Raw genomic sequence first — 26,049 nt, forward strand, 5'->3', positions numbered from 1 at the left:
GCTGTACTATAGCCTTACGTTGAGGTGATCTTGAAAGACAGTGGCCAGGGTAATTCTCCCAATAGATAAATCCTCTCAGTGGGTACACCTGGCCATTCACTTTGTGTGGAAAGAAATGTAGCTATAGAATATACACAGACTCATGGCACTAGCAGTTGGCTTGGCTGTTTGATTGGGGACCTGCTAGGAGAAAGATGAGAAAGATGAAGGACGAGAAGGTCTGGGAGAGAGGGTTGAAGTATGCAGATGCCCACCAGAGAGTATTTACCATGAAAGAGGCACTAAACAACCAAGTAGAAAGAATGACTCACCAATTGATGTCAGCCAGATGTGACCAGCTACCTCAGTACCAGTACAATGGGCATGTAAATGGAGTAGCCGTGGTAGCAGGGATGGGAGTAATACGTGGACTCAAGAGCATGGGCTCCCACTCACAGAAGCTGATGCCACTGCTGAATGCCCAGCCTTGTGGCAATGAATCCAATGCTGAACCCCCCAAATGGCAGTATTTCTCAAGGAGAGCAACTAAGTACTAAGTATCTACTACATTAGATACTTTCCATCCTGGAAATGGCATCAATTTATGTTAGCTGGCATTTGCCACATTCTAGGTGTAGTTTGCCTTCTTCCACTTGCAGGGCCTCAGCCAGCACCAATATCTTCAGTGTTGACTGAGTGTTTGACCCACTGACCTAGGATCCCAGATAACACTGTATCAGATCAAAGGACCCACTGCACAACAAAGGAGGCATGACAGTGCACATGACCATGGGATCCACTGGCCATATTACATTCTGTACCATCCAGATGCCAACAAGAACAGAAGGAATGGCTTGTGAAGGCATAGCTGAGGTTCCAGCACAGAGATGCTGCCAGCTAAGGATGGGGTACCACCTTCCATGGCACAGTGTACATTCAATTCGACAGTCAATATGGTGCTATGTCCCAATAAGCATAGATAGGCCCAGGGAGCAAAGGTTGGAGGTAGGAGTGACTTCACTTACCATTAACCCCAGTGATTCCATTTGGGTATTTCTGTCACTGCAGCTCTGAGCTTTGAGAGTTTTGAGGTCCTGGTTCCCAAAGTGCAAGTATTTTCATCAAAAGTTATAGCAAAAATCCCATTGCACTTTAATTTATAAGTGCCATGGAGCACTTTGGGCTCTTGATGCCAAGGGACCAGCAGGCAAGAAGCAGGAATCACCATCCTGACAGCAGTAATTGACCCTGATTATCAGGAAGAGCAAGGACTGCAGTTACACAATGGGAGCAAAGAGGAAGATGTTTTTGGCACCCAAACAGTCCTGCTGGCTGTCTGTTACACCCTTGCTCAATTTTTATAGAAAACAGAGAAGTGTAGCAGCCATGGCCTGAAAAGGACATGGTGACCAAGCACTCAGCAGAGGTGCTTCCTGAGGGTGAGAAGCATCTAAAATGGATGGTAGAGGAAGGAAGATGATGATATCAGTTGAGGCCTCAAGACCAGCTATAGTAGTAGGAAATGTGGCTCATTCCATTAACCATCCACTTCCCCCAGAAAAATCAAGCTGCTCCCAAAACTTAAATAAAAAAGTGATCTGAGTAGTAGGCCTAAGGAATATTAGACACCATGATATGCCATCCAGGTCCACCTTCAGGACTGAAGGGCTTCTTGCCTCTAGCTACATTGAGTATTGCTGCCAAACAACCCTTAGTTACCAGCCCTTTTCAGGAATTTTCCCTCAGATGATAGAGCTTACTCACCCAAGGGAACACCTTCCTATCTGGGGACAGCATGTATATGATGACTAACTGAAGCTAGCCTATAAAGGCCTGGTCTCCCCACCCCAATTCTGGACAATTCAAAAGGCCATCCCAGCCTCAGAACTTTGGGGAGTCAGCTAAGGTCTTTGTGGAGATGACTTTCCACCCTACCTTCTCCCTGTGACCAAGACTACTTCCTTCCCTTCCTCCATAGGTGTTGAACATGAGAGCACCCCAAATACCTTACATGCTAGTCTTCATCTCTCAGTCTGCTGCCCAGGGAACCCAGCTTGAAAAAGACTCTCATCAAGCTCAAAGTGCTATGAGCACTGCATACTCCCCTCCAGCTGCTTTTCTCGGATATCCCTTAGCAGATGTCCTTGCCCTCTGACCTGACCTCCCTTACGCAGGCTCTAGGTCCTACACTGGACATCATCTCCCAATTTGGGGATCTGATGAAATTAGGAAGCACCCATATATTGACTTAGCAAGATATGTAAAAATCATTTCTCAGGCATTACTGAGGATAGGTATTCCCCAGAGAGTTAAATGGGCCCACCATGAGTTAATTAGGCTTTGATGCCCATGCCTTGGCCCCTTTTCCCCAAGTACTTGAAAAGTAAGTTGTCTGAGTCTGTTGCAAACCCTGGATGCCAACTGTCAAGCCATGAGGTAGCAGTAATTGCCTATAACCCAAAGCTCTATTCATCTGTTATTCAGAATGGAAAGTGTTAACAACATTCATCCTTATACTCATCCACATTTGCAATCTTTTCCTAGCAGGCAGCTTCCCCTCATTCACAACCTAGAATAATTCATGAAAGCATCTGTTTTTGTCATCAAGGATAGGGTTCTATATGAAACCACCAGGCCAAAAACACTTCAGGTCAACTCTTCCAGAACCAGAGCAAAATCCTTTGGATAAAAGAGACATCCCAGTCCTTAAACAAGAGATTAGTGTGAGCCTAGGGTTCCTGTTGGCCATCTTCACTACCTTTGGGGAGAGACTGCCTGAGCTCATGATGAGCAGAACAACACGCACACACACACAGATGATGTCTTGACATCATCATCTGAGCACCTGGATCCAGCCAAGTCACCTTTTCAGTTATGGGAAACAATAAATTCTACTTAAGATAGTTCTGCGTTAAGAGCTCTGTATCCTACAGCTTTAAGTATTCTGACAATACCTTTGCATTCTGGGACCTCAGGGGCTGGGTCCATCCACCTTATCACTCCCCTCCAGTGGGTTATCGCCACTGCTCAAAACACTAACTTGTTGTTCCCCAAAGCCTGTCTCTTTCTTTCCTGCTTTCACACTCTCTCATTATTCTCTCATGACAGCCTACTCATTCTTTAAGTCTCTTCCCCTTCATGAAGCCTTCCTAGACCATTAGAGTCTCAAGGGGCATCAAGTACCCTTATCAGGTCTCTGCCTTAAAGATCTCTTCTTTCCTGACAGCTGGACTGGAAGGCCCTCAAGGGCAAGGATTGTATATGTTAATACATTTGCATCCTTCAAAAGCACATTGTGTTCATTGTATTTGGTGAGTGAACACTGCTTAAAAAAATATGACCCCCTGGCCCTAATAAATTTATAATGTAAAAAACAAGACAAAGCCTGTCTACATAATAGTGGGTTCAAGTGAACATATGCACAAATTTCTCTCACCACTCTACTAGAGCTCAACACAGCAAACAGGTGGGAAAGAATCAATCAGGGACAGCCTTCCCCTTTTTTAAAACAAAACCACTCACCACCCCAAGGTTATTTCAGAAGGAAACTCCCTGCCAATAATGATGGCACTAGAAATTCAGGTGGGAGAACCCCAAGAGGATGGTAAAACCAACATGGAGGGCTGAGCTAGTGTCTAGTCAGAACTCACCATGAAGGGAAGATCCTTTACAGGGATAGCTGCCATTTTTGCTAGAGACAAAAAGAACAGGAAGCTTCCAAACAGGGCTGCCTGTAGGCCCTGTGCCTTCAGCCCCATTCTCAGAGCCATGCAACCCCTTAAAAAAGATGGAACCACAGATGTCTCTTTGAAGGTTTTTCATTACCAAACCTAGACATATGGTTTGGATGAGGGGCTTTTTTTTTTTTTTTAAGATTTTTTATTATTTATTCATGAGAGACAGAGAGAGAGAAAGAGAGGCAGAGACACAGGCAGAGGGAGAAGCAGACTCCATGCAGGGAGCCCGATGTGGGACTCGATCCCAGGTCTCCAGGATCATGCCCTGGGCCAAAGGCAGGCGCTAAACTGCTGAGCCACCCAGGATCCCGGGTGAGGGGCTTCTATCTCTCGAACTCATCTTACAAAGCCCCTCACCATCTGCTGTGTGTTTTCCCACTTAGCTGAGTGGGCAGAATAGGCCAACATAAATCCTTCAGCTTTGAGACCACTGAAATCTCTCACAAGGAACCTGCCTCCTCCCCCTGGCCACAGCAGCAAAGCCATTTTCCCCAAAGTGAGGAACTGCTATCTTAATTCTCCAAGTATGTTCCTAACAAAGTGCCTTTACTTTAGGAACACCATTCAAAGAGGAGACATTCACTCCCTTCCGTGCACCTCCCATCGCCCATTAAAATGCCACTCCCATAAAAAAAATGCAGGGGAGAAGATTGTAGGGTTTTTGAAACCAAGGACCAAAATGTTTATTAGTTCTTTGTCTCCCCACGGAACCTTGAGATCTGTGAATTTAGTGGTTGATGGAGTGGACATCTGTGGGTAAGAGGTCAGCTGAAGATTCTCTAGTTATTTTAAGAAAATAACTTGCTCTTCCCCAAGATGCAACCACCTCTTCCTCCGTTCCCCAGCATTCTCTCCTTGCTGCTCTTCACACCCTGCATCTTCTCATCCTGATGTCATGAGACATCAAGCCTGGTGGGGCCAAAAGGGACTGCTTTCTTCTTCCCCTTCTGCCAGCTTCCAGGCCTCCACACCACTTCCCGTTTCCCATACCCACAGACTCTTCCACTTAGCATGAGGCTGAGCCTCCTTCACACTGTCAGCAGTCTTTAATCCTGGGTCCCTTTCTCTTCTCAAAACCCCATCCGGGATTCCCCACTGCTAATAGTGCCTTAAATGGGCCCCTTTCACCTTTCTAACTTCTTCTCTCACGACATTCTGGCCTCCAGTTGTGCTGCTGTAGCTATTCCTTCAGGGTGAGTTCTCCACACCCTACCTCCAAACTCTCACAATAAGCCTGGCTCAATGCTTCCTCCTCCATGAAGCCTTTCATAATCACTCAGGTCACAGCCAGCCTCCCCTCTGGGCACCGCACTTTCCCCGACTGATCATTAGACCACTTACTTCACTGCCTTTTTGTGAACAAGTCCATCTCCTGAACTAAGAATATAAAATCCTTGGAGACAGGGCCGCTGGTCATCACGTTTCTTCTCGTGGTGCCTAATGGTACCTTATGTATAACTCAAGGTGCCATTTGTAAATGTCTGAAATGAAATGAAAGAACACATTCCTAGCTCTCAAGAAAGATGTATACTCTTCCAAAGAAAAAAAGAACACCTGAATGGGCTGCTCCTCAAAGGGAGCCCTAAGCTCTTTTATTGTGCTGTCTGGGGCCCAGTGTGTCGGCTGAGTGAAGGGAAAGTAGGTGACCATGTGAGGCATGGATGCTCAAGAGCTCTTCTATAACTTACAGTCTCCACTCACATTCCTCTCCCTGTGAGTAAGTAATCATTCTTTGGGGTTTCAAAGAAAGTATAGCTCCTTCTACAGGTCCTAGCTCTGAAGAAGTCTATTTCTTCTCATACAATGGCTGGAGTTCGGAAGCAGCTTTCTCTTCCACAACTAACCAGCAGCTGCAGAGAAGAGCTCAGGGTTTGAAGTCAGGGACTTGGGCTGGAGGCATCTACTGCTCCTAGCCTTGGGACCCTGGTGTGGAAGTTGTCAGGATTAGGAGGGTCTTAGAGGTGAAAATGCCTTGGGTGGAATAACCACATGCAAAGTAAGTCCCTCCCCCCTTTTAAAATTACACACTTCATCAATTTCTCCTGCTTCTCTAAAAGGAAGGGAACAAACCAAATCAGGGAGATTGTGACAGAAAAATGACAGGGAGCCGTTGGCATTTACATTCTTATTTGTAATTTGTTTTGCTTTTTAATTTTTTTTCTAGAAAAAAAAAAAACACAACCAGGGGAATTTATGTGACAAACTATCAGTGTCAGGATGGCAGGGGAAAGAGAAAGGCCAGAGGTATGGGGAGCTAATAAAAAGTGGGTTCTGAATCAGGTGGAACAGTCCACAGGGTCATGTCTGGGTCCTCATGAGATGACTGGTCACTTTGGCATGCGTGTTTGGTGCCCAGTCTCTTGGTCTGCCTGCTTAGATACCCATGGTCAGAGAGAGCTGGCCATACCCTGGAGATCTGCCAAAGGCAAATTTGGATTTTACAGAAAGACATAAGACTTAATTTAGCTCCTTGGCTTTTTGCTCAGGTATTATACTGCAGTCTTTCTTGCCTAATAGAAGAGTCTGGAATAGTGTGAGAGTCACCCTGGGATACACTTTGGCATCACAGTGAACTCCAAGCAGCCGCTCACTCAGGCACAGACATGGTCTTCACCTCCCACACAGGCCATCTGTCCAGACATCCCAGGCAGGCTAGCTGAAGAAGGATGAGGGACAAGACAGTCCCTTTCTAGCCACAATTCCAGAGTGGTCTCCATTCTCCAGTCTTGCTCTGTCTATTGCCTGTGAAAGGAAACTGGGATCCAATCTGCTTTTTAGTTCAGCACTGGACACTGATTCCAAAGAAGCTTAGCCATCTCGATCCACACTGAAGGTCTCTCAAGTTTCTCCCACTTTGTGCCCCAGATCTTGGGGCAGAGCATTCAGCCAGACCCAGAGCCATGTGTGGCAAATGGGATAGCCAGTGATGGCTAGGCAAGAAAGAGCCCGTAGCACATGGCAACACCAGAGTACATTCAAGAAGAGAAGAGGAGCATGCGGCAAGCTGCTGCCCCAAGTCACAGTCTAGGGGACACACTGAGCCTGAAGGACATGGCCAGGTCTGCTAGTCTGACAGGGTGGTTCTAACACCTCACGCAATGGGACCCCACTGGTTACTGTTCCTATGTGGAGAGTGGTGGGTTTCCTGCCTGCTGTGGCCCCTGTTCCTGCACGGAGGCCAGGTTATATCTCAGTGCCACAGTCCTGAGGAGCACCACGCTGGCCAGCCAGCCAGGCCACAGACCTCAGCCCCTCAGGGCTGACAGGGCTCTGGGTTCCACAGGAAGGGCTCAGGGAGCGGGGTCACTGTGGGGAAGGGAGCAAGGGAAGAGGCTGCATTCTACAGGGATACGCTCAGGGAGGAGCTGCTTGGGGGGAGGTATGGCCCAAAACGCTGCTGAGCCAAAAGGAATGGGTTAAGTGTCTGAAAAAAACTGACAACAGTCTTGTCACTAGTTTAAAAAGAGTATTGTTGCTGTTGGTTGGTTTTGCTTTTTCCTTTTAAAACCACTCACATTTTAAAAGGTGAAGGGGCTAGGGAGACTTGCCCCACCCCCTCAACGCTGATCCCTTATGGGCACCATGGGGCCTCAGGCCCATGCCAGCTGCTGCTCTCCTGGCCTGGGCTGCAGCCACCCAAGCGAGGGCAGGGCGGGGAGAGCACTGGCTCTGCTTTCCGACAGCAGTTCCTTCTTCCCATAAAACCAGAACACACGTGATGGGAAGTCCAAAGACTAAAGTGCAGAGAATTCCATGGAGCGGGCAGCCCATTGCTGTGGCGCTCCAAGAAGGAATGGGGGGTGGGGATCAGGCTGGGGCTACAGCGGGGGGACAAACGCTGGCTGTTATGAAGTGAGCCTACAGGGCACGGTCCCCTTTCCCTTTGGATCTGCTGATGCTTCTTCTGTCTGGGAGTGCCCGCTGTCAGCAGCTCCCCAGGGAAAGTCCAAGTTTCAATGCTATGGCCCATGAAGGGAGAAAACTTCTATGACCATCCCTGGTTGGTAACGACTAGTGACCGCAAAGGGACAGGAAGGTGACAAGAGGGAAAACAGTGCATTATATAAAATCAGTGAATCCCAGGTTTCGAGAGTAGGGATACATGAACAACCCTACAGGCAGAGTCTTTCCTGGGAAGGTTTGGTGAAATGGTCAGGATCCTACCAGTGAGGCCTGCTGGGGAGAGGAGCTCCTCTGGGTGTGAGAGGCGCTGCAGAGTGGGGAGGGGCTGCTGCAGAAGAATACCCTTGGCTGGTATTAGGGTGTGTAGGCCGGGGGCGGCTGGAATTGGTTGATGACCTCATACTCTGCTGGATAGGGCTCATTCTCCTCCATCTCTGAGAGCAGCTCCAGGGCCTGCTCCTCCTCCTCCGTGGGGTAGTGGCGCAGAAGGTTGGCTGCTGTGGCCAGGATTGAAGCTCCACCAGCTCCTGCCACCAAGTAGAAACTGACAGCAAAGGTGACATAGACCTGGGAACCATGGTACTTCTTATGTTGCTGCTGCTGGGCCAGGATGAGTTCAGAAGCCCAGTAAGAAAAGCCGATGACGGTGGCACACTGCAGGACTGGGGGACAGAGATAGCACAGAAGGGGAGTAAGTAGGCACCCTGCAGCCAGGATGCTTAAAGAACCAACTGTAGTCTATCTCCCCAAACCCCATTCTCAGAGAACTTGCCTGGCCCCAGACTCTGTGATAGGGAGCTCTCCTGGCCGTGAGATTCTTGGGCCAGGGCCAGGGCCAGATGCCTGAGTCCTTCTGAGCCAGTCAGAGTCTCTCTGTCTCAAGAATTTGGAATCGAGATACCAGGCTGCTAGAAGTCACTGGGTACTTTGAAATGGATAGACCAGGTCACACAGTGTGGAGGCTGGAGTCAGTACCACCACAAGTCAAATCATCATACCAGTCCAGTCATGAGGGAGGGGAGAAGCTGCATCTAAGCACAGAAAGGTGGTGTGCGGGGAAGCAGGAAGGAGAGAATCCGATGAGACCATGCGTTCCAGGGGAGACATTGAACACCCTGGCTCCTTCCCTGCTCATTCTGGGCCCCCTGAGCCCAGCTGAGCTTCAACTCCAGTTCTTAGAGAGCACCAAGATTTCTTATGGAATACTAACAACATTCCCTCTCTACAGCTGGGCTGAGTGGGTTTGTGGTCCTGGCAGGCATACATGCAAACAAAAGAAGCAAGCTGCTCTCGCAGTCCATTGGGCTAGAGCTGAAATGAGCATCTAGAATGTGTCTGCTCACAGCAGCCCCTTCATCCCCATCTGCAACTCCAGACAGGATGCCTTGGCCCTGTGGCCATTTCTTCCCCACAGTGAGCAGGCCCAAGCGTACCTGTGAGGATGTGGGCGAAGGCATAGCGACGGGTAATCTTCAGAGCGGGATGCTTGGGCCCAAAGACATCTAGGAGGAACGCAGAGAGACTGCACAGGATGCCCAGGAAGCAGAAGGCGGCGATGACCCGCAGAAGCAGTACTGTCTGGGGATTCATGCAGAAGTCTGTAGGGGAAGAACCAAATCTTCAGGACCCCAAGCGACACCCTGGTGCAGGAAGTCCTCCTGCTGAGAAGAGTTTGTCCCTCTCCATCACAGTATCGGGGAGCAGGGGGAGTACTAGAGGGAGCAGTCTCAGCTCCTGCTCCCAGCCAGCCTACAGAGGAGGTGAACTGCAGAAAGGGTCCCATGTGTTTGAAGTCTTTCTTCCCTTTCCAATAAAATCATTCTAAGTGCAGGACCCCATTTCCTTGGACTTGCCACACTCTGCTGACCACTCGTAAAGACCCTGACAATGAGCCTGACGTGTTAACACATTCTGCTAAAGTCTGCTTTAGGCTGGCAGGAAATGCCCACTGACTTTTGAGCCAAGACAGCCACAGAGAATTAAAACTGCTAAATAAATTAGGAAAGATGGTAGACTAGACCTTCACATTGATGTTTGCTCCCTCCCTGCACCCTACTAAAACAAAAGAAAAAAAAATAAGGCATGGATCTGCACAAAGAGGAAAGGGGCAAAACAAAATTCTGGACACTGGAAATTAAAAGGAGTGAGACCTCCTCGGAATGGACTTAGCAGACTAGATAAGCCCAAGTGTAAGCCAGAAGGAGAAAAAAACCTAAGAAGCAACTAGTTTATACCACAAAAGTCTGACAGACTTGGAAACTGACAGCCCCCAATACCTCCTAGAATGAGGGTGAAGCCATCGAGGAATACCTGCTCTACCAAAATGAGGAAGTAAATCAAGAAAAAGGAAGATGCTCAAACAGGAGACCCGACATTCAGAGTCCCCAGGGTCGTGGATAAGGGAGGACCCCCGATGACAACTGTACACCAGACATATAGAGCCAACTTCTAAGACTTTAACACTTTCTTCTTTAAAACAACAACAACAAAAAAGTCATCTAGACAACACTGTGAGTCTCATTTTATATCTATATAAACTACCAGAGCTCCCAGAGATACACAGACAGAATAAAGGCTGATCCAAAAAGAAACCACTTTAAGCTTTGATAAAAAGAAATGGGCCTTAACTTTCTCTCCTTCGTCTATTCAAGCCATGAGCAAGTTCTTCTTTCATTTAGGTCATGGGTTGCCAACTGATTTAGGAAAATTTGGAAAGGGCTGGGAGTTCTTAGACTATAGGCTCCTTTCCAGAGTCCTGATCTCAGGCTGAGAGGCTGTAAGGTCATGGCCATCACTCTAGGGTGCATGGAAATCACAGGGGTGCTGACTGAGAGCATGTGCTCAGGCCCCAGAGATTCTGAGCTCTTGACCTGGAGCAGGGCCTCGGAATCTGGATTTTAGCAAGCAGGCCAGGTGAATTCCCACGCAGGTGGGCCAAGCCTTCTATTCCAAGAAACACTGATTCTGGGCCTGGAGCAAGGTAGACCGTTAGAAAGTCCAAGAACCTGGAGAGGGGACCTGAACCCCACAAAGCAGACTCAAACCAACCGACACTGACATCTCTGGGTCCTGGGCAGAGGGTCTGGCCTCCCATACTGAAGAACCAGACCAGATATCAAGAGACTCTGGGCCTGTATGACAGCATGCATTCTCTGCCTCAGGCTTAGAATTCACCAAGCAGATGTTGGCTGAGCCCACACAGGACTACTATGCCTCGATCTGGCTGCAGGTCATCCATTAAGCTGCCCCAGAACTCTCTGTCACTCCCTTGTCAGCTAACCATCTGTTTTGGGCCCAGTCACCCAGTCTGGGAAACCATCTGCTGCCGAGAAGCTTGCTGCCAGCAACCAGGGCCAGCCTTCACTTAACCCAGCCCTGCATAGCCTAAGTCAGCATTGTGGCCTGAAAGTCTAGAAACCCACGGGCCTTACTAAAAGAAAAGCTCCTAGAGGTAGGCACTGTTTCCTCCCTGTATCTGAATACTGTTAAAAGCTCTCTGAGATAGTTCATCTCGGGCTCCACATGGGCACGTAGCAGGACGAAAGTGTTCTTCTAGTGCTTCCAAGAATAACCTAAGAGCAACAGGGTGTAATGGCTTACATCACACTCTGTGCTACAGTAGACAGTGTTCTGATTCCAGCAGTACTACTTAGTGTGGCCAGGCACTGAGTGGTGCTTTAACTGTGGTTCTTAAAAATCAACTATATTTTAACAATTACTTTTTTTCCAAAGACTCATTATGGGGGGGGGGGGGGGCACGCACGAACGCACAAGCGTGGTAGGGAGGGACAGAGGGAGATAGAATCCCAAGGAGACAGGAGACTCTGCACTGAGCATGGAGCCCAATGTGGGGCCGATCTCAGGACACTGAGATCACAAACTGAGCCAAAACCAAGACTAGGAAGTTAACCAACTGTACCGCCCAGGTGCCCCAACAATTAGTTTTAACTGAAAAAAAGAATACACCAGGGCTTCAGACACTTTCTTCAGCTGCATAGGGAGTACAGGATGTTCATTTTATTACCATCCTTAAAAATGTACGTTTATTATATATACTCCTATGTGTCTTATGTTTTTTTTAAGATTTTAATTATTTATTCATGAGAGACAGAGACAGAGAGAGAGAGAGAGAGAGAGAGGCAGAGACACAGGCAGAGGGAGAAGCAGGCTCCATGCAGGGAGCCAGATGTGGGACTTGATCGCAGGACTCCAGGGTCACGCCCTGGGCCGAAGGCAGGCGCTAAACCGCTGAGCCACCCAGAGATCCTCTCTTATGTTTCATAATACAATTATTTCAATATTAAGGAAAACTTGCACATGATAAAAAACTTCAGAGAAGACATATCGCCCTTTACAAATGTCCAACTGCCGCTCCCAAGAGAAAACATTGTTGGTGGTTTCTGCTGTACCCCTCCAGGAATAGCCTGTACACACAGATGGGTCAAATGTTATTTTAGTTGGGGTGTCTGGCTGGCTTAGTCAGTGGGGCATGTGACTCTTGATCTCAGGGTTGTGAGTTCAAGCTGCACGTTGGGCATGGAGCCTACTTTAAAAAAAAAAAAAAGTTATTTTAGTTAAGCCTCACTCCACTCTGGGGGATTCATCACATAGCTCAGATCAGGACTCAGAGGCTCCAGGAGGTTAAGTGACTTCCTCCAGGTCACACAGCACAGTGAAGCCTCCTAACCTGGATCAGGCTCCCTTGTATCATGATGCTCAGAATCACCAAGCACCAGAGTTAGCAGTTTCATTTTTCCCTGATGGAGATAATCAATCAAGTTCTAAAGAGCTGTATTTGAATGAAGGGTCAAAAGTTAATATGAATGCTGTCAGAGCCATCCTCGGAGCCAGCAGCTGCTGAGCTCACTATGGGAACAGCTGGAAGGATGAAACCTCTTCTAGGCAAGAAAGCTTTGGATAATTAAGCCATGAAAGGTACTCACACTGGGAATTACTGGACAAAACCTGCTTGGTGTGCTCTAGGCTTCTGCAGCCATTAGAGTTTGGCTCTTAGAAGCACTGGGGACACCAGAAAGGCACCAGCCCCGGCACCAAATTCTAGGTGGACCATAGACTATGTGTTACCTTGAGCAAGTCACTTAACTGCCCTCCTCTCTCATCTAGCAAATGAAAGTTCAAACACCTGCTCCCCGTACATAGGGGTATGCTGATAGTCAACTCACACCATGCCAGGAAAGAGCCCATATTAACTGCCACTAGCCTGCTCCCTCAGCACTGGGCTCTTACAGCTGGGCCACAGCTGTGTCATCCCTGGTGTCCCTTTCCTCCTTCTGCCAGTACTTCGTCTGCACACATCAGCCAGTGTGGGCCAGGGAGAGAGCCCATTAAAGCCAGGCTGAGAATCTGCCCCACCAGAGTGATGATGTAGTACAGAGAAGATTTTGACCCAAAATTCAACTGGGTTTTGTTTCAACATGACTGCCTTTCTCCGCTCCAAAGCTGTGAGTAAACCCTCAGGCTTAGTGGAAAAGCCAATATAAACTTCTCTTGGAGTGATGCTTATAGATACACGAGGAGTCGGCCTCACATCCTGGGCAGCCTCTCATCAAAGGGTCTCAGAGCACACAGAGGAGCCAGGCAGAGTTATCCCAGACATGCTCAGAACCCAGCTCAGGCTATGCTAGGGTCAAGAACTCAATGTCTGTTTCTCTCTCCCCCTGCCAGCCATCAGTATGGCAGGGAAAGCACTGAATATCCACTCCCTTGAGGGCTGCTAAAGGGAAACGAAATGCCCAAATGTTATATATATATATATATAATATATATATATATATTATATATATATATATAATTTTATTTGTGGAGAAAAATGGCACATGGGGCAGAGTCCTAATTTTAAGTTCAAACAAGTGGTACAGTGTACTATACTCTGGTAAGGCAGAGAACACATCCTATTCTCCAGTTGTGCTGTTTATTTTGGTAATGATCGCTGACTGTCCCCTCTAGTCACCAGAGAAGAAGGCAGCTGCTGTGTAATAGAATCCCAAGGAATTGACTTTGCCCAAGGTTACTGGTGAGTCACTGGGCTGGATTTGTTTTGAAGGCCCTGGCTTTTCCTGTCTACCTGCCCACTGTCCTCACAGACTCCTAACCCAAACAGGCTGCAGGCAGGAAGGGTAAAGTGGCTTCTGGACAGTTCCCTTCTTTTTCTCTCATCTCCCCTCGCTTCACCCCTCCCTGGAGTCCCTGTGAATTAGAGACCCTTCCCTATGGCCTGAATCCTTCTCAGTGCTTATTCATCCCACCTGCGTAGCTCACTGGGACTTTCTGGCTTCCAGACAGCCTTCTGACATCAGACTCCAACAGGGTCCTCTAGTGCCTGGAGGGGCATCATCACAGCTACCATGGTCCTAGCAGAGCTGACTCTGGGGACAGGCCCGACAAGGCAGGCATCAGAAGTGCCAGCTGCATTAGTCACCACTCAGCAGGCACACTGGCCCTTCCTGGAAGGGCCTTGCACTTCCAGTGGCTTATTGTCAACTGTGATTCATTGACTTCAAAACCCAAACTTCCTCATTCTCCAAAGATGCTTCCTGAAGTTGTCAGAGCTGCCCTTTGCTGGCCGCAGATCAGAGAGAGGGATTGGGGTTCAGAAGGAACGCTTATGTGGGGGCCCCCCTGCTTGGGGCCACCAGCAGTCTGAACGTATCTCTGAACCTGGGCCCAGGGTGAGGGGCTGTGCGAGAAGCAGGTACCTCCTGGGGAGGGCAAGAATTCAGGACCAAATCTTTTGAGCCAGCCAGCATTTGCATTCTGGGGCTCTGCAAATGACAGCAGGAGGGGGAGTGGCTTTGCCTCAGGATCACCAACTTGAGCTGGAATATTGAGGCAATGAGGGATAAGCAGCAGTTTTGGCTGGGCTTGTGAGAAAATCTCAACCAGAATGGGGAAATAATAAGCCTTGGACAGCTCTGACAGAAGGAAAAAGAAACCTAGAGTGCACTAAGGTGTGATGGCAAAGAGTGGGGTCCCCTCCGTGCACACCAGCTGTTTGCCTCCGAGCCCATGTTACCTGACCACCCTGAGCCTGAGACCTTTGTGAAGTGGAGGTGAGGACATACCTGCCAGATAAAGATACTTAGGAGAAACCAAAGCCAGATGTGGAGTGTGCCTAGCACAATGCCTGGCACTCAGGCCAGGGGCAGAGAAAACAGAAGGCACTGCTCCAAAGCCTGCCAGCCCTGCCTACCCCTTAACCTGCAGAGACCCAGTAGGGCCTGTTTTTCCCTCTGGTGGCATCTACTGGCATCAGATCTGTGCCCTGAAGCTCTGCTCCCTCCTGAGATAGAGAATATCCCAGGCTTCCACATTAGGACATGGGTTAGGCCTTAAAGATAAACATAATTGCACAGGATAGCCCATATCTAAAGGCCCACTGGGTAGCAAAAAGCCAACAGGTACAAAGTAAAGGAAGGGAAGCAACCAGGGACCTCCTAATTCCTTGCCTTCTTCTGTGATACTTTGTGAGGTACAACTGTCACCTCTCCTTTTTTTTTCTTAAAGATTTATTTATTTATTCGTTTATGATAGACATAGAGAGAGAGAGAGAGAGTCAGAGACACAGGAGGAGGGAGAAGCAGGCTCGATGCAGGACTCGATCCTGGGACTCCAGGATCATGCCCTGGGACAAAGGCAGGCGATAAACTGCTGAGCCACCCAGGGATCCCGGTCACCTCTCTTATTAATGGACATCCTAAGCGTGTTCCTAGCTTGCAATAGCCAAAAAGATGGCCACAGAAAATCAGGTTGAAACTATCTATTGGTTGGGGTTCCTGGGTGGCTTAGTTGGTTGAGCGTCTGACTCTCAGTTTCAGCTCAGGTCATGATCTCAGGGTGTGGGCCTGAGCCCTGTGTTGGGCTCCATGCTCAGTGTGGAGCCCGCCTGTGCCTTTCCTTTGCCCCTCACTGCCCCCATAAATAAAATCTTAAACACACACACACACACACACACACAACTATCCATGGGTTAAAATCCCTAAACACGTAAGTACATGTAATGTAAAGGGTAAGGTAACATGCTTTATAAAAGACAAAATCTGGCTTAAAAAACTTCTTAAAAAGGGTAAATATATAAATAAACAAAAGAGAACCTACATCAAGATTTTTTTTTTTTCAAATGCCTTTGACAAGGATGCACTCCAAAGTGGAAAACTCATGAGATCATTCTCTATGACACTGAAGTAAAACAAAGGTTAAAGAGCATGTGAGAAGCATCATTTTATACTGGAGTCAACAGATGTGAGTAGCCTCAGCTATGCCCCTAACTGTGTGGCCCTGGAGAAATCGCTTCACTTCTCTGAGCCACAGCCTCCTGGACCTCTGAAATAAGAACATGGGATCAGAGTGCCTCTCGCTCCATCACACAAATTTTGTGAGCCTCCCCAGGAATGATTTGAAAGGGAGAAGCACTGTGAACTCTCTCCCAGTTTGTAGGTGACACCAAGTTTTTGAAACACTGAAACAGCAGAGGCTCGATGGCAAAGACCTGCATGCAAGAAGTGGTGGAAAGGCAGCAGCTGTGCTTCAAAGAAGCAATGTGTTAAGGGAAAAACCATCCAGAGTCCACGCAAGCTTGATGGCCTTTCTGCCACCAGCTACATGCCAGACAAAAAGCTGCACATTACAAGGCCTCCAGCATTATGTATATAACTTGGGTCTCAATGAACCAAACCAGCCAAGGCCATCATGGTGAAATCTGGAAATAAACCAGGCACTCCCATCCTATTGTCTACAAAATTATCCTCAAGCCTTAAAAACTCGAGATGCAAAATAGCAAGAGAACTCACAGAGAAAGGTAACATTAGGCTACAAGGTTAGGGTTTATCAGACTAGACCTGCAAAAGTGGTATATAATCCAAAGCACAGCAGGGAATTTGACCTTTTCACCAAATCCCTGTGACTGAATCCTTAAAGAGGCAATGTGAAGATATCTAATGCTTCTGATACGTGGGGCAGTAAACATCTGGAATGCATCATAGCCAGGGGGTGGTTCAGGAAGGAAATATGAAGACCTTCATAAATGATTCAAAAGACCTTGGGGGTGATGAATCCTGCTGTTACTAAAGGCTTTTTTGGGGTCCTCTATTTCTTTGGTAGAAGCAAGGCAAGTGCAGTCCTGCCCTCACACCATACAGCCTTTACTTTCATTACTGGACATGGGGCTGGGCAAGATGACCTATGGGACGCCATCAGACAGCCTCCTACTCCCACTCCCACCCCCAGATCGGCCGCCTCTGTGCCTAGTAAAGAACAGTCCCTTTCTCCTTTCCTCTGCTTACCTGGCTAGGAAACACTATGATGAACAAAGCAACCTTAGCTCCATCAAGTCCACTTGGAAAGGTTCCAAGAACCAAATTCCAATTGTTTTACTGAGAGTGGCAACGGAACTGACTTCTGGTTATTGAAAATGCCAGACTTCCCTTTTCTCTAGCAACAACCCAATTATAGCAGAACTCCAAAATATCTTTTTTTTAAAATATTTTATTTATTTATTCATGAGAGACACACACACAGAGAGAGAGAGGCAGAGACAAAGGCAGAGGGAGAAGCAGGCTCCATGCAGGGAGCCGAATGTGGGACTCGATTCCAGGACTCCAGGATCATGCCCTGGGCCGAAGGCAGGCGCTAAACTGCCGAGCCACCCAGGGATCTCCCAAAATATCTTTTAAAATCTAGCCACATTAAAAGTTCTCTTCCTCCCTCCATCAGGCTGCCCAAAGAAACCTTCCTATATCCCATACGCTCCTTAGAAGGGGGACAGCTAATTGTGATGCCTAGCACCCTTATCTGTTCCCCACATACCGCTGTATAGCGCCCTTCCTCCAGCAGTATCCTAAAATAGCAGCAGTCCATATTAGCATGGCGTGAGAAGTAGGTGCCTGGCTGAATAACATCAGAATTAATGAGGGGCCAGACCCCAAAGAGAGCCACCTGGTGGGCATGAACACCAGGCAGGAATGGGGTTGTTTCCTTCAAGCCAAGAGCCTGCCGCCGGCTATCTCTGCTCCAGCCCGCACCACATTCTGCTATCAGCAAGGAGGCCCTATCGCTCAGAAAGAAGAGGGCCGGCGCGCAACGCCCTCACCTTTCAGCAGGTCCGGGTGCACGTAGCCCAGCACGTCGGAGACCCCCAGCTCCTGGCGGGAACAGGTGCCACCGTGGATGTGCAGCCAGGCAGGCTCGGCGAGGGCAGTGCACAGCGCCGTGATGGACAGGGCACCCGGCAGAGCCGAGGCCAGGCTACGCTCCGGCTGCTTGGGCAGAGCGCTGCCTCCCGGGCTCCTCCGCCGGCGCCCGCCGGGCAGCCCTGCGCCTCCGGGGGCGTACATGCCCGGGGCCGCCCGCCGTCGCTCCGCGGTCGCTGCTGGTCGCCGCGGACCTCCGCAGGGCGCGCTGAGCCTGCCTGTCCCGGGGAGGAGAGCAAGGCGCTGGGTTCACAGAAGGGGAGGCCGACACAACGCTGTCAGGGCCCACACGGGAGGATAGAGGGTGGGACCTGGGGCCCAGCACAGAAAGGAGGGCTGCAGGGAGTCGGGGGGGGGGGGCGGGGATGGGGTCCCTGGAATGGGGCTGCGGAGGTTCGGAATAGGGACCCGGAGAGGGCTGCGAGCCGGCCAGGATGGGGGCAGAACGGACTGGGGGTGCTGGTACCGGCTACTGATGCGAGAGAGACCCAGGTCCGCGATCTCGGCCAAAGAGTGCCCAGGGGTCGGGGGCCAGGCTGGGCCGCGGGGATCGGGGATCCGGGATCTGGGAACAGTGCTCTGGGGTGCGACCTCTGGCCAGAAAGGACCTTCCCCCACACCGACCCCTGTTCCTCACCGGTCAGTAGGCCTCAGGGCCGGTATGGCGCCGCTCCGCTCCGTCACGGGTTCCGCAGCTGCCTGGGGCAGGGCGATCCCAGGCCCTAAACCCGCAACGCCCGGGCCGACCCGGGCCCGATCCACTTCCGGCTTCCTTCACCTCTGCCTCCGCCTCCTCCGGCTCCCCGCCCCGTCCCCCGCGCGCGTCACAGCCTGGGCGCGCCGCCGATTCCCCGCGCAGGGCCTCACGGGACTGGTAGTTCGAGGCTGTCCCACGGTACTGGCTGCCGGCGGGGTGGAGGGTGGGTTGGCAAATTGACTACAACTCCCAGAGGGCAGCACGGTCGCAGCCGCGGGCACTTCAGTTCCCAGGAAGACCCGGGCCCTCGGGCGGAAATCGGCGGAGACTGAAGGCCGTCCGAGGCCTGAGTGGGCGTCGCGGAGGTTTGCACTGCCGGACTCGCCGTCGGCGCGGTCGCGTCTGTCCACCTCCTCCGCATCCTGCTGGGGGCCGCCATGAAGGACTCGCTGGTGCTGCTAGGCCGCGTCCCGGCGCACCCGGACTCCCGGTGCTGGTTCTTGGCCTGGAACCCCACGGGAACCCTGCTGGCGTCGTGCGGTGGTGACCGTAGAGTCCGCATCTGGGGCACCGAAGGTCAGGCCCAGTCTGGCTGCACCACCCCTGCTGCCGGGGCTTCAGCGTGCGCGTGCTGTGCGTGCTGGGCTCGGGGAGTCCGCGGCCTTTGGGACAAGCCCACCCTGAATGAGGTTACAGGCCAGGGGGCTAAGTGAGAAGCTGCCTTGAGTTAGACGTTATTCACTGTAGGAGAGACTTTGTGGGTGAAGGAGTTGGCGAGTAGAGGAAGCAAAAACGTCAGTAGGCCAGAACTGTTGAGGAAGTTATGATACTTGCTGAGGCCGGAAAAGGAGGGAAGGGTGGAGGGAATGTAATCTGCAGAGTAATTTGTGACCCAATGTGAAGTTTAAATTTTATCCTGAGGGCATTTGGGAGCCATTGACAGTTTTAAATAAGGTAGGTGACTCCTCTGGTGGTTTTAGAACGATGCCTGCAGGGGAGGTGGAGGAAGTAGTAGTTACAGCTTTCCGAAAGCAAGCTTTTAAATGCACCGACCAGATAAAACCCCCATTGCCCATCGGATTGATAGTGCTTCTCTACCTTCTTGTGCACCCAGCTCCAGAGCTTGGCCTGTCCTTTGCTCTTAGGTGACAGCTGGATCTGCAAATCTGTCCTTTCCGAAGGCCACCAGCGTACCGTGCGGAAGGTGGCCTGGTCCCCGTGTGGCAATTACCTGGCCTCTGCCAGTTTCGATGCTACCACTTGCATTTGGAAAAAGAACCAGGATGACTTTGAGGTAACCAGGGTGGATGGGAGCAGGATTGTTGCCTTTTTGCTCCCCAGGGCTGGTTCAGGAACCTGAGCCAACCTGGGCTAGCTGGGCTGTACCCATGCAAAGAACACCAGAGATCTTAGTTGCTTGATTCTTGTTCCTCTTCTCTTTTCACAGTGTGTAACTACTCTAGAGGGCCATGAAAATGAGGTCAAGTCAGTGGCCTGGGCCCCTTCTGGCAACCTTCTTGCCACCTGCAGCCGAGATAAGAGTGTGTGGGTCTGGGAAGGTGAGTCTAAATCCATCTCGATGGAGTTGGGAACCAGTAAACAGCCATCCCCCTCTGTGTCCCTGACGAGGTCAGCTCATGGGCTCCTTTCTTTTTCTTTCCCGTAGTTGATGAAGAAGATGAGTATGAATGTGTCAGCGTCCTCAACTCTCACACACAGGATGTCAAGCATGTGGTTTGGCACCCAAGCCAGGAGGTAAGAGTGGGGTGAAGTTATCTTAGTGGGAAGGAATTTTGGTGTGGAGAGTTGTACCCAGCCTTTCTCTGCTCTTCAGCCTCAACCTGGCTTCTATGGGGATCTCTGTCTGTGATGAAAAAACGTTATTAATCCCTTTATAGAGACAGATCTCTGGGACTGTCCTAGCTGGGAGAGGCACTGGTACTATAGGCACTTCCTGAGCCCTATAGACAAGTGCTGTGTTCCCTTCCTTCCCCCAGCTGTTAGCCTCTGCCAGCTATGATGATACAGTAAAGCTCTACCGGGAGGAAGAGGATGATTGGGTATGTTGTGCCACCCTTGAAGGCCATGAATCCACTGTGTGGAGCTTGGCCTTTGACCCCAGTGGCCAGCGCTTGGCATCTTGCAGTGATGACCGTACTGTGCGTATCTGGCGCCAGTATCTACCAGACAACGAGCAAGGTGAGTGGCCAGTCCAAGACCTAAAGGAGACTCCTCTCTCATGAGGTTTACGGTGTATTAAGGGTCTAAGACCTAGAGATAAATCACAGCAAACTGGAGTAGTAAGAGAGATGTGCCACGAGAGGGCTCCCAAGCGAGTGCTGGCGGAATCAAGGATGGCTGTGTGGAAAAGGAGCCATTCCATCTGAACTTGAAAGTGTGTATAGGATTTTAACGCGAGAAGATAATTCTGGGTTGAAACAGACCAGCACGAGCAAAGGCATTGAAGGTGCAAAAGCCTAGATTTATGCCAGGAATCATGATCCCTTTAGTTGGAGCATAGGATATAAAGGATTTGGGGAGTAATAAGGTGGGTCAGGTGGCTGGGTGGGCTGGTTGGTGGCCTTAAAAGGCAGGCTAACTAGTCAGACATAGTCTGCTGGAAAGTTTTTAAGGAACAGGACCTTTCCTTCTTAGAATTCTGCTGTAAAAATCCCTGTCTGACCACAGTATGTAAGGCAGATCAGTAAGGATGAGGACTCATGACTGAAGATAGGGGTGAGGGAGGGCAGATTAGCAGCTCCTCCCGAGGTCCCCCGGACACAGACCTGTCTTCGGCTCAGAGAAGTCTGTTGTACAGGGGTGGCATGCAGCGGCTCTGACCCAAGCTGGAAATGTATCTGCACTTTGTCGGGCTTCCACTCCAGGACCATTTACGACGTTGCTTGGTAAGACCTCCATCCCCACACCCACCTGTTTGGAGAGCTTTTAGAGAAGACAAAACCCTGTGCTCCTACCACCTTTAGGAACACATGGAAACAGAGAGCAGCCCCCTTCATTTCTTCAGATTAGGCAGACTGTGTACCATGCTGGCCTAGGGCTGGCCAGCCTGAGGGTCCCAGGAGCAGGGAACAGACTTACAGAACCGGGTCTGTACCTACTTTAAGATCACAGGCTGTGACAGCAGCATCAGCCTTGTGTGTGTGTGTTTGGGGGGGTGTCACACCATCTCGTACATCCAAAGTTATTGTAGAAATTGGGTTCATGGTTGGGATTTTTATGGGTTGGTAACCCTGACTCTACCCTTATGGAGTCTAGAGAAGCCGTACCATTCATAAAGGAGTGGTCAGAGGGCAATTCTGGCCCTAGGAATCTATCCATAGGAAATAATCCAAACCATAAAAATAGTTGATATGCACCTAAGCTTTATATTAGCAACTGTTTGGGAATGACAAGTGACCTTAAGTATGGCAAAATTCAACAACCTGTTACTGTTTAAAGAAATGGTTAAGAATAACTTATGATAACAGAAGCTGCTTATGCTACATAAGAAAAGTGCAGTTCAGAATCATAGAGTTTTTTGGGTTGACTGGGGAAACTAGGTGGCAGCACTTGAATAATTAGGGGATGGTGTTTGTGGCTGTGTTAGTTAGGGAAGCTCTTCACTAATAGACTTGTGGCTGAGGCCTGAAGGTTGGGAAGAGCTGCCCAAGTACTGTAGAACCAATCTCTTCTGCCTGATTTGCCAGATTGGAGAGGGAGGAGCCACCTGCATACTCACCAATGCACATGTTCCTCCCAGGTGTCAGCTGACAGGGGCCCTGGCTACAGCTTGTGGGGATGATGCCATCCGTGTGTTTGAGGAGGATCCCAGCTCAGATCCACAGCAGCCCACCTTCTCCCTGACAGCCCACTTGCCTCAGGCCCATTCCCAGGATGTCAACTGTGTGGCCTGGAACCCCAAGGAGCAGGGGCTCCTGGCCTCCTGCAGTGATGACGGGGAGGTGGCCTTCTGGAAGTATCAGCGACCAGAAGGCATCTGAGCCACTTGACTTTGGACAGAATTATGATTCCCCAGAAAATGTCATAAGACTTTCCCAGCCCCAAGAGGACCTGGAGGAGCATCCATGACCTTTGTTTAACCTGGCTCTCTTCCATTCAGACTTGGGTAGAAGTGCAGAGCCACAGAACCACTCACTCTTCCCCTCCTTTGACATGGGGCCCATGGTAAAGAGCTATGGAACATCAGTGTGTTGTGGTTACACCACAGATTTTGCTTTCTTGAGAGCAGTGTTAAATTTTGCAGGGGTGGTGGTGAATATAGTATTTATAGTCACCATATCTTTATGTACAGGGGATGATACATCTTAAGCTTTTCAGAAATTGGAAGCTTTATAGAAATAGGTCATCTGAGTCCCAAATCCTATTTTATAAAGATATTCCCAACTTAAAAGAATTCCATGGTGAGTCCTTTTCTGAAATAGGTCCTGCCTTCCTGATTTCTGGGTAAATCCTTATATTTAAGACATTCAGTCAGTATTGAAGGAAATTTTTTTAATGTAGGCTGGTTTAGAATGTTTCTCCTTTCCCTTAGGAACTCTCATGTATCTTCTATGCCATTATGCTGTAGTGGCAATTGGAAATGCTGAAAGATAAATGGGAAGGATAGGAACCCTAAGAGGGAGTTACTATTGGCTATAGGCCATACATTCTCAGTGGGGCTGAAAATTGGTTCTCAGGTCGGGGAGCAAAAAAAATCTTAGAGACCATAATTTGTGGCTCTCTAATGGACCACCAATATTAACATCCGTGGTCTGGGCGAATAGAAAAAAGATGTCTAGTGAGACTCATTAGGGGCATGATAATTTAAAAGGTAGAGAATCACTCCTTAAATCAGTTTTTCAGTCTCTCAAGTTGTCTTCTGAAAGTCCCTTCCAAATGGGTTTTGACTTGAAGACTATCCCCAGAGCTACAGTCGTCACCTGATTTTATATACCACAGAAATCATGACCTTAGGTTTTGAAAAGACTGCTGAAGCCATGTCCAGTGCAGTGGCTCTCAGAGTGCAGTCTTGAGAGCCTGTCAGGGGACCTGAGCAGTCAGCTGTGGCAGGAATCAAAACAGTGACACCCCATACTAGTGCTCATAGTCTTCGCTGCTTGGCCCTCACAGTAAAAACAGTGGCAGCTTTGGTTAGGGTTGTCCTGCATAGAACAATTAAAAATTGTGTTAAATCTTGACCCCTGAGAACACAGCTCACCTGCCGACAGTTGGAAGCAGGATAAGGCCCTCTGCCATACACTGAATTAAGGCTGTCTTGACGAAAAGCAGATGTGTAGTAGAACTGCATGCTGAACTGTCTTCATGGCCCCTTTTTTACGTGAAAAAACTGGCAAATTCTGTTACTTAGGCTTGGCTAATTGGCAGATGGTTTTTTCAGGAATAGATGGAGTGAGCCTTTTGCTTCAAGGGAAACTGGTGGTGTTACCAATGAAAAAATGCCCTCAAGCAAAAATTAGAATTTTTGAAACTTGTATTGCCACCATGAGCTTGACATCTTCCTAACACTTAGACTCTTCTGATGAGATTGGTGGTATTAACAGATGTGATCTGTATGATGTATTATTTAGAAGATCTGCCTAAATAAGTGAACCAATATTTGGAAAATGACTAATGCATATTACAAGATCATTCATGGTGAAGAGATTCAGTCAAAAGTGTAAGACCAAATAAATGAAATCTTAAAAAATAAAGTGGGGGGCTCCTGGGTGGCATGGTTGGTTGTGTCAGGCTCCTTATTCAGCAAGGAGTCTGCTTCTCTCTGTCTTGTCCCTCCCCCCTGGGACTCTATTTCTCAAATAAAATCTTCAAAAAGGAATAAGACAGGGTTTTTTTTTTTTTTTTTTTTAAGATTTATTAGAGAGACAGCACAAGTGGGAGGGGGGAGAAGGAGAGACTTTCAAACAGACTCCACACCAAGCAGAGCCCAAAATGGGGCTCTATCTCACAACCTTGAGGTCATGCCCTGAACTTCTGAAATCAAGTCAGATGTTTAAGTGCCTGCACCACCCAGGTACCCTAAGACCAGTGTTTTAACACAAGAGTACAGCAAGCTTATTTGATAGTTTCAGATTCCACATTGCCTTTATAAAACTTACCACTTGTAGTGTAATATGAAATAGCTAATCATCTGAAAAGGCTTTAAAAACCCTTTTCTGACTTCGTATCTGTATAAATACAGTTTTACTTCATTTCACTTCAACATAATGTGCAAAATTACAGCTATGAGAATGTCTTCTTCTTTTTTTTTTTTTTAAGATTTATTTATTCCTGAGAGGCAGAGACACAGGCAGAGGGAGAAGCAGGCTCCATGCAGGGAGCCTGACGTGGGACTCGATCCCGGGACCCCAGGATCACACCCTGGGCAGAAGGTAGGTGCTTAAACCGCTGAGCCACCCAGGTTGCCCGAGAATGTCTTCCATTAGAGCAGACATGGTCTAATGAGATTTGTAAAATGCAGTTTTCCCCCTGGATTTGTTTTAGAAGGTATTTTTCATAAGTTATTTTTAAATGCATTCTTTTGTTTTAATTTTAATCCTTAATAGAGTAAACATCAATAGACATAACCAAGATGGGCAGCCCGGGTGGCTCAGCAGTTTAGCGCCACCTTCAGCCCAGGGCCTGATCCTGGAGACCCGGGAACAAGTCCCACATAGGGCTCCTTGCGTGGAGCCTGCTTCTCCTTCTGTCTGTGTCTCTGCCTCTCTCTCTGTGTCTCTCATGCATAAATAAGTAAAATCTTAAAAAAAAAAAAAAAAGACATAACCAAGATGATAAAATATCTTTGCGGTTAGTTTTTTGTGGCATAAAAGGGGTCCTAAGATCCTAGTACTGGAAAACTGCTGACCTGCAGAAACTATGCTTGAAAATTATCTTCCAGTTTTATGCACGGTTATTCCTAAACAACAGAAGGCAAGAATCTGAAGAGGAAATTTTGTAGGTCTAGATCAGAGAATTGGTTTACTAAGACTGAGCCATACCCAGCTGGTGCATTTTAATCCCCTTACTGGAGGGGACACTGCAGATCTTGGGAGACTCAAGTTCAGCGTTAGTTCCTACAGCAGTGCGGAGATCTGGGTAACAGCAGGGGTGGGAGAAAAGGGCAAGCATCTGACGGCTGTCTAACCTTGCTCCTTCCTACACGCTGACTGGAAAGGCTGCAGGTGAGAGCCCAACCAAAGAGCAGCCCAACCTCTAGAAGTATTCATGATAGGGGATCCCTGGGTGGCGCAGCGGTTTGGCGCCTGCCTTTGGCCCAGGGCGCGATCCTGGAGACCCGGGATCGAATCCCACGTCGGGCTCTCGGTGCATGGAGCCTGCTTCTCCCTCTGCCTATGTCTCTGCCTCTCTGTCTCTCTCTCTGTGACTATAATAAATAAATAAATAAATAAATAAATAAATAACAAAGTTTAAAAAAAAAAAAAAAGTATTCATGATAATCAAGTTCAATGGCTAAAAAAAAAAAAAATGTTTTTAGTCAAGGGCCTTAGGTAGAGGAAAGAAACTTTAA

At 48.9% G+C, this 26,049-nt stretch overlaps 2 protein-coding genes and 1 long non-coding RNA gene across 4 annotated transcripts; 1 reads left to right on the plus strand and 2 right to left on the minus strand.

Annotated features, from left to right (window-relative positions):
* Window positions 1-4,568: 4,568 nt before the first annotated feature.
* On the minus strand, window positions 4,569-5,181 carry LOC140601450 (uncharacterized). Its single transcript, XR_012004441.1, has 2 exons — window positions 5,058-5,181; window positions 4,569-4,625 (listed from the first exon to the last, which is right to left on the minus strand). It is a non-coding gene; the product is annotated as an uncharacterized lncRNA (long non-coding RNA).
* Window positions 5,182-5,826: 645 nt separating this feature from the next.
* TMEM127 (transmembrane protein 127) lies at window positions 5,827-18,602 on the minus strand. Of its 2 annotated transcripts, XM_072770359.1 has the most exons (4): window positions 18,462-18,602; window positions 17,725-18,042; window positions 9,053-9,217; window positions 5,827-8,281 (listed from the first exon to the last, which is right to left on the minus strand). In XM_072770359.1, exons 2-4 carry the CDS (start codon window positions 17,966-17,968, stop codon window positions 7,974-7,976), a joined length of 717 nt encoding a protein of 238 aa, XP_072626460.1. In that variant the 5' UTR covers window positions 17,969-18,042; window positions 18,462-18,602; the 3' UTR covers window positions 5,827-7,973. The 2 variants fall into 2 exon arrangements, with proteins under 2 accessions (XP_072626460.1, XP_072626461.1); XM_072770360.1 differs by lacking the exon at window positions 17,725-18,042 and having other exon boundaries at window positions 18,462-18,590.
* A 215-nt stretch (window positions 18,603-18,817) lies between these two features.
* On the plus strand, window positions 18,818-24,360 carry CIAO1 (cytosolic iron-sulfur assembly component 1). The gene is made up of 7 exons (XM_072770358.1): window positions 18,818-19,097; window positions 19,667-19,815; window positions 19,969-20,080; window positions 20,188-20,276; window positions 20,519-20,720; window positions 21,340-21,427; window positions 22,282-24,360. The coding sequence occupies exons 1-7, from the start codon at window positions 18,959-18,961 to the stop codon at window positions 22,520-22,522; spliced, it is 1,020 nt and encodes a 339-aa protein (XP_072626459.1). The 5' UTR covers window positions 18,818-18,958; the 3' UTR covers window positions 22,523-24,360.
* The last annotated feature ends 1,689 nt before the right edge of the window (window positions 24,361-26,049 follow it).

The sequence above is a fragment of the Canis lupus genome, chromosome 12 (genome assembly GCF_048164855.1).
Source record: "Canis lupus baileyi chromosome 12, mCanLup2.hap1, whole genome shotgun sequence".
NCBI lineage: Eukaryota > Metazoa > Chordata > Mammalia > Carnivora > Canidae > Canis > Canis lupus.